At 39.7% G+C, this 12397-nt stretch overlaps 1 protein-coding gene across 12 annotated transcripts in view; it reads left to right on the forward strand.

The window, feature by feature from the left end:
- The window catches only part of LOC129659398 (cytochrome c oxidase assembly factor 1 homolog), a 98834-nt gene that overhangs the window by 46778 nt on the left and 39659 nt on the right, over positions 1-12397 (forward strand). For 6 of the 12 annotated variants that reach the window (XM_055590729.1, XM_055590723.1, XM_055590722.1 and 3 more), the window contains exon 2: positions 2795-2847. Coding sequence is in view for 3 of the 12 variants with exons in the window: in XM_055590719.1 (XP_055446694.1) it covers positions 12312-12313 (2 nt within the window). In the remaining 9 variants the exon portion in view is untranslated. Of the gene's footprint in view, positions 1-2794; positions 2848-12215; positions 12327-12397 lie in introns of all 12 variants that reach the window. The other 6 variants (XM_055590719.1, XM_055590726.1, XM_055590718.1 and 3 more) reach the window with 2 other exon arrangements.

Here is a 12397-nt window from a genome sequence, read left to right on the forward strand (position 1 = left end):
CAATATACAGCCTTGACATACTCCTTACCCAATTTGGAACCAGTCCATCGTTCCTTGTCCAGTTTTAACTGTTGCTTCTTGACCTGCACACAGATTTCTCAGGAGGCAGGTAAGGTGGTCTGTTATTCCCATTTCTTGAAGAATTTTCCAGTTTGTTGTGGTCCGCATAGTCAAAGGCTTTGGTATAGTCAATAAAGCAGAAGTAGATGTTTTTATGGAACTCCTTTGCGTTTTCAATGATCCAGCAGATGTTGGGAATTTGGTCTCTGGGTCTCTGACTTTTCTAAATCCAGCTTGAACATCTGGAAGTTCGCAGTTCACATACTGTTGAAGCCTGGCTTGGTGAATTTTGAGCATTAATTTACTGGCATGTGAGATGAGTAAAATTGTGCGGTAGTTTGAGCATTCTTTGGCATTACCTTTCTTTGGGATTGGAATGAAAACTGACCTTTTCCAGTCCTGTGGCCACTGCTGAGTTTTCCACATTTGCTGGCATATTGAGTGTAGCATTTTCACAGCATCATCTTTTAGATTTGAAATAGCTCAACTGGAATTCCATCACCTCCATTAGCTTTGTTTGTAGTGATGCTTCCTGAGGCCCACTTGACTTAGTATTCCAGGATGTCTGGCTCTAGGTGAGTGATCACACCATCGTGGTTATCTGGGTCATTAAGATCATTTTTTGTACAGTTCTTCTGTGTACTCTTGCCACCTCTTCTTAATATCTTCTACTTCTGTTAGGTCCATACCATTTCTGTTCTTTATTGAGCCCATCTTTGCATGAAATGTTTCCTTGGTATCTCTAATTTTCTTGAAGTGATCTCTAGGCTTTTCCATTTTATTGTTTTCCTCTATTTCTTTGCATTGATCACTGATGAGGGCTTTCTTTTCTCTCATTTCTATTCCTTTGGAACTCTGCATTCAGATGGGTATTTCTTTCCTTTTCTCATTTGTCTTTCGCTTCTCTTCTTTTCTCAGGTATTTGTAAGGCCTCCTCAGACCACCATTGTGCCTTTTTGTGTTACTTTTTCTTGGGGATGGTCTTGATCACTGCCTCCTGCACAGTGTCACGAACCCTCATCTACAGTTCTTCATGCACTCTATCAGAGCTAATGCCTTGAATCTATATATCACTTCCAGGTCTTGTTCCTTGTCTGGAAGGGAAATTTTTTATTGATGCAAAATTTCTTGACTCACTGTGAAGATTTCTTAGCCCCTTTTGGGCCCTCCTTCCTTCTCCATCAAGTAATTTCCCAGGTATAAGGAAGAAGATATTTTAAATTTTTATAGGCCTTAGAGACTTTGGTGAGTGTTGTTGATCAGCTAATTCTGCAGATGGTATGTTGTTGAGTCTTGCTTTTTTTCTTTTTTCCATTAGGATGATCTCTGACATTTAAGCATAATGTTTAGACAATTTGCATTTATTATCAACATGATCAATTTAAAGTTTCCCATCTTGTTCTCTGTTTTCTAAATGTCTCATCTTTATTCCTCTTTCTTCATGTTTTCCTTGTTTCTTTTGGATTAACAGTATTTTTTTGTGATTCCATTCTATCTCCATTATTGGCTTATTAGCTGTACCTTTTGTTTTACTTTTTAGTAGTTACTCTAGAGTTTATATAGCTAATTATTAATTTATCTTTAAGTGATATACTATTTCACACAGGAATCTTACACAGTATACTTCAATTCTGCATCCTCATCTTATGTTATTGTATCACATTTTACTTCTACTTGTTATAAACCACATACCTAATTATTGAACTTTCTTTAAAGAGCCAGTTAGTTTTTTCCAGCTTTTGAGGTATAATTTACAAAACTATATTTAAAGTGTGCAACGTGATGATTTGATATTGATATAGATTGTGAAAGTATTTCCAGAATCAACTTAACCATTACCTTAGTGATTGTGTGTGTGGGGGTGTGTGTGTGTGTGACAACCTTTAATATCTACTCTCAGCAAATTTCAGTTATCTAATACAGAATATAATCACCATTCTGTACTTTCATTGTGCTGTTTTTGCGGTAGTCATGCTGTACTTAGATTCTCAGGACTTTTTCATCTAATAACTGAAAGTTTGTACCCTTTAACCTCTCTCCATTTCCCCAGTCTCCGGCAACCACCCTACCACTCTGTTTCTGTGAGTTCAGCTTTCTTTTAAGATTGTCCAGTATTTGAGATTATGCAATATTTCTTTTTATTTCTCTGGGTTATCTCACTTAGCATAATGTCCTCCAGTTTCATCCAGGTTGTTGCAAATGATAGGATTTCCTTGTGTGTGTTTTTTTTAATGGCTTAATATTATTCCATTGTATTTACATCTTTTTATACACAATTTTAGTTGCATGCAGAGTGTTGAACACATCCCTCATGAAAGTGTGGAGCAGGGGGGAGCCTGCCACTGGGTGGGAGAGTGTGTGTGAGTGAGGTGCACAGATCGTTGAGGTTACTGAAGGTGAGGCCTCCCCAGCAGTTCAGCTGTGGACTTGATGCTGTCCTCGAAATGGTTAGTAGGATCCATGTTACTTTGACACATCTCGGGCTCTGGCAGCCCCTCCCTGCCCCTCAGTTGTACATTCACCTCAGTACCCCTAGATGGGGCAGGAAAGAAGTGGGTCCTTTTGGCAGTATGCTGTCCAGCTGGGGAAGCTGAGTACTCACTCGCATGCCCTCAAACATTCCATGGTGGGAAAAATTGCTGGCGAGAGATCCTGAGCTGCACCACCGTGGGGGAGCGGGTAACGTGGTCCTTTTACTTCTACATCTAATCCCTGTTTTATTTTGCTCCCGTAGTGTCCTGGAGCTTCTCTGCTGGACTCCGGAGTTCTACAAAAGCTGCCTTCTCGGTAGGTGATTGTCCTAGTCAGTTGGTCTTTGGGGAAATGGCAGTAGAAAACTCTTGTGCCATCTTGCTGATGTCATTTCAATTAACCTTTAAAAAGATTAAAATTGAGAGAAAAATGTCCTTAGCATTTTGCCATGTGTATTACATTGTAGGCCTCTCTGGCTTTTTTGTAGTTACAAGTTTCCATTTGGTATTTTTCTTCTGCTAGAAGAACTTTAATATTTCTCATGAGATAAGTCAGAGAAAGACAAATACTGTATATCTTTTATATGAAGAATCGGAAAAAAACAAACTCATAGAAACAGAGTAAAATGTTGGTTACCAGAGGATCGTAGGTGGATGGATAGGAAAGATGTTTAAGAGGACAGACTTGCTACCAAGTAGTTAAATAAGTGGTAGAGAATTAATGCATAGTACAGAGACTACAGATAATATTGTTACAATCATCAAACTTGCTAAGAAACAAACTCAGTTATTCCAACCACTAAAAAGAAAATAGTTATATAATGTGATAAAGGTGATTATTGCTACAAAGGCAATTGTATTACAATATAAATTGTACACCTTAAATTTACACGATGTTATATGTCATATATTTTTGCTGAAGTATAGTTGCTTTATAATGTTGTTAGTTTCTGCTGTACAGCAAACTGAATCAGCCACATGTATTCATATATCCTGTCTTCCTTGGATTTCCTTCCCATTTGGGTCACCACAGAGCTTTGAGTAGAATTCCCTGTGCTATATAGTTCATTCTTATTAGTTATTTCATTTAGTTCAGTTCAGTCGCTCAGTTGTGTCCGACTCTTTGTGACCCCAAGAATCGCAGCATGCCAGGCCTCCCTGTCCATCACCAACTCCCAGAGTTTACCCAGACTCGAGTCCATTGAGTCGGTGATGCCATCCGGCAATCTCATCCTCTGCCGTCCCCTTCTCCTCTCGCCCCCAATCCCTCCCAGCATCAGGGTCTTTTCCAATGAGACAACTCTTCGCATGAGGTGGCCAGAGTATTGGAGTTTCAGCTTCAGCATCAGTCCTTCCAATGAACTTCCAGGACTGATCTCCTTTAGGATGGACTGGTTGGATCTCCTTGCAGTCCAAGGGACTCTCAAGAGTCTTCTCCAGCACCACAGTTTAAAAGCATCAATTCTTCAGCACTCAGCTTTCTTCACAGTCCAACTCTCACATCCATACATGACCACTGGAAAAACCATGACTAGACGGACCTTTGTTGGCAAAGTAATGTCTCTGCTTTTGAATATGCTATCTAGGTTGGTCATAACTTTCCTTCCAAGGAGTAAGCGTCTTTTAATTTCATGGCTGCAGTCACTATCTGCAGTGATTTTGGAGCCCAAAAAAATAAAGTCTGACACTGTTTCCACTGTTCCCCCATCTCTTTCCCATGAAGTGATGGGACCAGATGCCGTGATCTTCGTTTTCTGAATGTTGAGCTTTAAGCCAACTTTTTCACTCTACTCTTTCACTTTCATCAAGAGGCTTTTTAGTTCCTCTTGACTTTCTGCCATAAGGGTGGTGTCATCTGCATATCTGAGGTTATTGATATTTCTCCTGGCAATCTTGATTCCAGCTGTGCTTCCTCTAGTCCAGCGTTTCTCATGATGTACTCTGCATATAAGTTAAATAAGCAGGGTGACAATATACAGCCTTGATGAACTCCTTTTCGTATTTGGAACCAGTCTGTTGTTCCATGTCCAGTTCTAACTGTTGCTTCCTGACCTGCATATAGGTTTCTCAAGAGGCAGGTAAGGTAGTCTGGTATTCCCATCTCTTTCAGAATTTTGCACAGTTTATTGTGATCCACACAGTCAAAGGCTTTGGCATAGTCAATAAAGCAGAAATAGATGTTTTTCTGGAACTCTCTTGCTTTTTCGATGATCCAGTGGATATTTGCAATTTGATCTCTGGTTCCTCTGCCTTTTCTAAAACCAGCTTGAACATCTGGAAGTTCACGGTTCACGTACTGCTGAAGCCTGGCTTGGAGAATTTTAAACATTACTTTACCAGCGTGTGAGATGAGTACAGTTGTGCGGTAGTTTGAGCATTCTTTGGCATTCCCTTTCTTTGGGATTGGAATGAAAGCTGACTAAAGTTATTTCATTAGTAGTGTATATATCCCAATCTCCCATCCTTACCAACTCCCCCTTCCCCTCTTGGTACTCATACATTTGTTCTCTGTGTCTCTATTTCTGCTTTGCAAATAAGTTCATCTATGCCATTTTTCTAGATTCCACATATATGCATTAATATACAATATTTGTTTTTCTCTTTCTGACTTACTTCATACTGTATGACTGTTTCTAGGTCTATCCACATCTTATGGCACCATTTCGTTCCTTTTTGTGGCTGACTAATATTCCACTGTATAAATGTACCACATTTTCTTTATCCATTCCTCTGCTGATAGAGATTTGGGTTACTTCCATGTCCTGGCTATTGTAAATAGTACTGCAATGAACACTGGGGGTGGGACGTACATCATGTATCTTTTAAATTGTATTTTTCTCCAGGAGTATGCCCAGGAGTGGGATTGCTGAGTCATATGGTAGTTCTGTGTTTAGTTTTTTGAGGAACCTCCATACTGTTCTCCATAGTGGTTGTACCAGTTTACATTCCAACCAACAGTGTAGAGTTCCATTTTCTCCACACCGTCTCCAATATTTATTGTTTATGAAATTTTTGGTGATGACCATTCAGACCTGTGTGAAGTGATACCTCATTGTAGTTTTCATTTGCATTTCTCTAATAGTGATATTGGGCTTCCATGGTAGCTCAGCTGGTGAAGAGTCTGCCTGTAATGCAGGAGACCCTGGTTTGATTCTTGAGTCAGAAAGATCCACTGACGAAGGGATAGGCTACCCACTCCAGTATTCTTGGGTTTCCCTGGTGGTTCAGCTGGTAAAGAATATGCCTGCAATGCAGAAGACCTGGGTTCTATCCCTGGGTTGGGAAGATTCCCTGGAGAAGGGAAAGGCTACCCACTCCAGTATTCTGGCCTGGAGAATTCCATGAACTGTATAGTCCACGGTGTCACAAAGAGTCGGACACGACTGAGCGACTTTCACTTTCAGCAGCGATGTTGAGCATCATTTCATGTGCTTGTTTGCCGTATGGAAGTCTTCTTTGGAAAAATGTCAATTTAGTCTTCTGCCCATTTTTTTGATTGGGTTGTTTGGTTTTTTTTGATATTGATCTATATGAGCTGTTTGTATATTTTGGAGATTAATTCCTTGTCAGTTGCTTTATTTGCAGATATTTTCTTACATTCTGCGGTTGTCTTTTTGTCTTATTTATGGCTTCCTTTGGGCTTCCTTTCCTTTGGTAAAGAATTTGCCTCCTAATGCAGGAGATAGCAGGTTTAAGTGTTAGTCACTTAGTCATGTCTGCCTCTTTGCGACCCCACGGACTATAGCCCACCAGGCTCTTCTGTCCATGGAATTCTCCAGGCAAGAATACTGGAGTGTGTATGGTTTTAGGGAGTGCTCTAATTTCATTCTTTTTACATGTAGCTTTCTTGTATTCCTAGCTCCACTTATTGAAGAGACTGTCTTTTCTCCATTGTATATTCTTGTTTCTTTTGTCAAAGATTAGGTGACCATAGATATGTGGGTTTATCTGTAGGCTTTCTATCTTATTCCATTCATCTATATTTCTGTTTTTGTGTCAGTACCATACTATCTTGATTACTATAGCTTTGTAGTACAGCCCGAAGTCTGGGAGCCTGATTCCTCCAGCTCTTTTTCTTTCTCAAGATAGCTTTGGCTCTTGAGGGTCTTTTGTGTTTCCATACAAATTGTAAAATTTTTTGTTCTAATTCTGTGGAAAATGCCATTAGTAGTTTGATAGACATTGCCCTGAATCTGTAAAATGCTTTGGGTAGTATGGTCATTTTCACAATATTGATTCTTCCAATCCAAGAACATGATACATATTTCCATCTGTTATCTTTGATTACTTTCATCAGTATATTTCAAATGTTTCAATTAAAAAATTTCTCATAGTGCATGTCTGTTTTCAGTGAATTCTATCAGCTTTTATTTATCTGCAAAAGTTTTTATTTTGCTTTCATTTGTGAAAAATATTTGTGTTGAGTATAGAATGTTGTTAATATTTTTTCTCTGTTTTTTTTTTTTTATTCTTTCCACTGAGAAGTGTTTCCTGACATATGGACAGATTTCCTTCTCAGGACCCTCATCTCTTCATCTCTGACCACTAAAGCTCAGCAAGACTATCCACAAATGCACAAACACCAGACTGCAGCCAGTCTCTCTGTTTTCCCCTTATTTTCATTTGGCTCAAGGAACTCAGTCAAGATGTTATCGTTCAGGCAGAGATGATGATGAAGCGAATTACAACCATGCTGATAGGATTGACTTAGCTAAATAGTGGAGAAGAGCTGAGAGGACTGATGTGTGGAGTAAGAAGTATCCCTAAGACTGACTGTGCTCATCCTGGAAAACATTTTCTTTGTAAAATAGAACCCAGATTTTCAGTTGGACATACTGTTGTTGCCCAATGAAAAGATTGAAAATCAAGTTTTTTTTGTAGCTAGATGTGACCATATCACTAAATTCAGTTTAGTGAGATGAAAGAAGTGCTGTGTGCAACTTCTAGAAAGTGTTATTAGAAGGATTGAACCCTGCTTCCGCTCTTTCCTACTGGCTATTATAGGCACGTGATAGCAGGCACCCAAGCAGCTACCCTGGGCCTTAAAGGTGGGGACATGTTTTGAGAATGACACAGCATCAAGAGGGAAAAAGCCTGGCACTGTGAACCTGTACACACTGGCCCAGCTGCATCTGGGCTTCTTTTTTCGTGAGAATACAATTACCTTGTGTAAGCCATTGGCTTTATCTGTTGTCTGTTTTTGCTCTTGTCGTATGTGGTCGAACTTAATCCTGACTAATGAAAGCTAGGTGACAGAGGAGGCCCAGGTTTGAATCCTGGATGACTGAACAAGTAGTAATGCATTTGGTAAAGAGCAGACAGGTTAGGGGCTTCTAAAGGTAGATAATCCTATAAAACAATTAAGCACATGAAAATCTCAGCAGTTAAATTACTTTTTAAAACATGAAAAGACTAAAGCTTGTTTTTAGTTTGAATCCTTTTTCCTTTTGCTTTCTTAGACATGAACATTGATCTCATATGTTAATCATGGGAGGAATTTGATGACTTAGTCTTACATCATAATGGAGTTCTAAAATACTAAGTCTCCCTCTGCCTCATTTTCCTGTTAACGGAGTTTCAGATCTTAATCACATTCTTGAATCAGAGACTTTTAGGTTTGGGGATCCTCAAAAGATTAATTGAAATAAAACATGGAAGAATGCATGATATATTGAAACTATTTATGAAGGGCTTTTTTCTCTTTGGATAAGGTCTTTGCCCTGTCACTTACTGTTAACATTTATCACATGTTTGAACTTTCATGTCAAAATTGTTGTTGAGCACACCTAGGGAAAAATAAATTGAGTTTACCTTTTTGGCTTTATTATCATAAAACTTTGAAATGACAGTAATTTGGTGGAGATTCCAGTTCGCTTTTTTATCCTTTAAGCCAATCACAGAATTTTTAGGATGCAGGTATATTTGTAATCTATTTTCTCCCTCTGACCTTTCTTCTCCAGGACAAAGGTGATGGATTTGTGGTGGTGGTTTTAAGCTTGAAGCCAACCAGGGAAACATTTAAAATGTCTTTAGGCAAGCTTGTTTTCCCTGTCTTCTTGCCTGGTAGGTAGTGTTGAAAGCTGAGTATCTCTTTGCTTTTTTAAAAGTATGTCTTCCCTAGGTGCTGGCAAACAAGTTGAAATTTAAATGACCTGTGGAATTCTTCAAGGCAGTGACTGTATGTGGGAAAAGGAAACCTTGAGGCAGATTCTGAACTAGAGTGAGGTAATGCATCCCCGGAAAGCAGTGGTTGGAATTTAGGTAGCTTTGAGCAGGTAACTTAATAGCAGAGGATACTATACCTCTGCTATACCAGAAACAAGCAGGTATAAAAGAAGAAAAGAAATGGGAACAGTAAGACCATTGATAACAAAATAGAGGAGGGAGTAGGGTTTAGGGCCTCTCTGGAAATCCTTAGAGGCCGAAGGCTTTAAAAGCCAAGACTACTTCATGTTTCTTTTGATAAAACAGTCATTACAAAATAATAATAAGGCTCAGGCCAGTATCAACACTGAAATTTCACCTATATTATGTCAATTTTTTAATACTTGTTTTATGGCCTAGGGCAGTGTCATGTGCAAAAGACCGTTACCCAGACTGTGCATTTCATTGAAAACAAAGGCAGGCATACTTGGAACTGAATTGACAGCTTTGTGGCTGTAAAGATAAATATAGCACTTTTCAGGTAGTGAATTCATGAATAATCAATGAACCAGCAAAGGACAAAAAGTGACATATGGCAGCCTGGATTAAGTGTGATTGTCACTTTCCCCTTCCCACCTTTTTCCTTTCTTTGATTTATTGAAAGAAACAAAGGCAGCCTCACGTAGCCAGAACACAGTACCTCTGGAAAAATCCATGTAGACAAAGTGTTTACCAGAGAGTTTATTCATTAAACGTCTCCTCTTCTCTTTGGTTGTTTTAATAGGCCAGCCCAAGTTGTTTGTGTTAATTGAAATTGTATTCAAAATGAAAGCTTAAACGAGTAAACCAGTTTTTGTTTTTTTAAAAATTGCTACTATACAGTATTTTCAAATCAGTAACACTTAACTAGTTATGCTAATGTTGCCACAGTGTTTTCATGCTTTTACCTAGTGTGTAAACCAGATGAGGTAGAAGGCATTCTTGGTTTTTCCCTTTGTAGCAACCAACAGTTTATTGGAGTCAATGATAATTTTATTATTTTTAACAAAACAAAGGAAACCCCAACAGATTTCACGAAATTCCTTGGTAACACCAAGATTTTGCAGAATAATAATCTGAGAGGCTGTTAATGGGAAGGTGTTTGTTCACAGCCCAAATAATAACCATACCATTTTAAAACAATATTCTTCCTGGCAGCTGTTGAAGGGTGGGATTTTAGTCCAGTGAGTCAGTTTGCACCTTTTGTTCACCTGGCTTTGTGCCAGGGATCTGATTCTGAAAGATTTAACATTGGAGAGTCTCTGAATAGTCTGATTCTCCAGTCTCGCAGTTCTGCTCTAGTTTTTCCAAACCCCTTGAAATTGTCAGAGGAATCAGTGGTAAGATTAAAAAAGAGATTATTTGCTTTGAATGGCTCCTCCAGTTCCTCTACTTTCCAAAAAGTTCTGGAAACTTACTCTTAGACATGCAGATTCCCATCTGAATATGAAATATTTGTTGATTTATTTGTAAATAATGTGGATCTTGTGGAAGTTTTACTGTGACCTCAGAAATCAAGGTGTGATTTGGGTTAGGTTTGTCGTATTCGACATCAGAGATGGTGTGCAGACCAGAGGTCGAGTCTATGACAGTAGGATGTCCATGGGGCATCCCTTTCTGTCTTTCAGAAACAGTTAAAATGATTTTTATGATGGAATTGAGTACCACAAAATACTATCATGGTGGAGAGATTATAAGAGACACTTTGTTTTCTTGGTGGTGTAGAGAATCCTGTCTTCACTGATGGCTTCCAGAGGGGAATGGACTTGAAGGGAATGTAGCCTAAAGAACCCTCTTCAGAACTCCTTCTCCTCTTGGTCCCTTTGCCCATTCCAAATTGTGAATGGCATTGTTGTTGTTGTTCAGTCGCTAAGTCATGTCCAACTCTTTGCAATCCCGTGAGCAGCAGCATGCCAGGCTTCCCTGTCCTTTACTATCCCCTGGACTTTGCTCAAACTCATGTCCGTTGTGTCAATGATGCCATCCAATCGTCTCATCCTCCTCTTTCACCCCCTTCTCCTCCTGCTCTCCATCTTTCCTAGTATCAAAATCTTCTCCAATGTGTGGGCTTTTAGCATCAGGTACTTTCACTTTTTACTTTCATGCATTGGAGGAGGAAATGGCAACCCACTCCAGTGTTCTTGCCTGGAGAATCCCAGGGACAGGGGAGCCTGGTGGGCTGCCGTCTATGGGGTCGCACAGGGTCGGAGACGACTGAAGCGACGCAGCAGCAGCAGCCAAAGTATTGAAACTTTAGCATCAGTCCTTCCAGTGAATATTCAGGATTGATTTCATTTAAGATTGACTAGTTTGTTCTCCTTGAAGTTCAAGGGACTCTCAAGAGTCTTCTCCAGTACCACAGTTTGAAAGCATCAATTCTTTGGTGCTCAGCCTTCTTTATGGTCCAACTCTCACATCTGTGGATGATGTGATATGGTTTACTGGAAAAACCATAGCTTTGATTTTATGGACCTTTGTCGGCAAAGTAATGTTTCTGCTTTGTAATATGCTGTCTAGGTTTGTCATAGCTCTCCTTCCAAGGAGCAAGCATCTTTTAATTTCATGGCTTCATGGCTGCAGTCACCATCCACAGTGATTTTGGAGCCCAAGAAAATAAAATCTTCTGTTGTTTTCAGTTTTTCCCCATCTTTTTGCTATGAAGTGATGGGACCGGATGCTATGATCTTAGTTTTCTGAATGTTTAGTTTTAAGCCAGCTTTTCTACTCTCCTTTTTCACCCTCATCAAGAAGCTCTTTAGTTCCTCTTTGCTTTTTGCCATTAGAGGGGTATCATCTGCATGTTTTAGGTTCTTGATGTTTCTTCCTGCAGTGTTGATTCCAGCTTGTGAGTCATCCAGCCTGGCATTTCTCATGACATACCCTGCATGTAAGTTAAATAAGCAGAGTGACAATATACAGCCTTGATGAACTCCTTTCTCAATTTTGAACCAGTCTGTTGTTCCATGTCCAGTTCTAACTATTGCTCCTTGACCTGCATATACAAATCTACCTACCTCCCTGAGGAGGTAGGTAAGGTGGTCTGGTATGCCATCTCTTTTAAGAATTTTCCACAATTAATTGTTATCCATACAGTAAAGGCCTTAGCGTAGTCAGTGAAGCAGAAGTAGATGTTTTTCTGGAATTCTGGCATTGCATATACACAGTCTTTTGGACTGGGTCAAGAGCGTGATTGTTAGTGCCATAAAGAGTGCCGGTTTGTAATCTTGCAGTTGAGTATGGTCATTAAGAACATAACACTGGGAATCTCTGCTCTCAGATGGTGGTATATTGTATTTTCCAAATATGGCTGCATTTCCAGCCCCCTGCTCTTTCTAGTCTATGACGCTGATACTCCTCCCTTGAGGGGAGGGGTCTCTATCCTCTCCTCTTGAATCTGCACAGGCTTGAGATTTGCCTATGACTAATGGAATGTCGCAAAAGTGCTGAGTGATGTCTGAAGCTGGGTCAGAAAAGACAGTTTATTCTTTGCCTTGTTTCTAGGACACTTGCCCTTGGATCCCAGTGCTGCTGTTCAAGGTGTCCTACGTGCTGAAGCTGCCGTGCTGCAGAGAAAGCACAGGACACAAGAGAGGCCATATGTACGCGCTCCAGGTGACAGCTCCAGCTAAGATGCTAGACCACAGTAGCAGAACAGTCACATACACAAGTGAAAATTTCCCACA

Source organism: Bubalus kerabau, chromosome 8 (genome assembly GCF_029407905.1).
Source record: "Bubalus kerabau isolate K-KA32 ecotype Philippines breed swamp buffalo chromosome 8, PCC_UOA_SB_1v2, whole genome shotgun sequence".
NCBI lineage: Eukaryota > Metazoa > Chordata > Mammalia > Artiodactyla > Bovidae > Bubalus > Bubalus kerabau.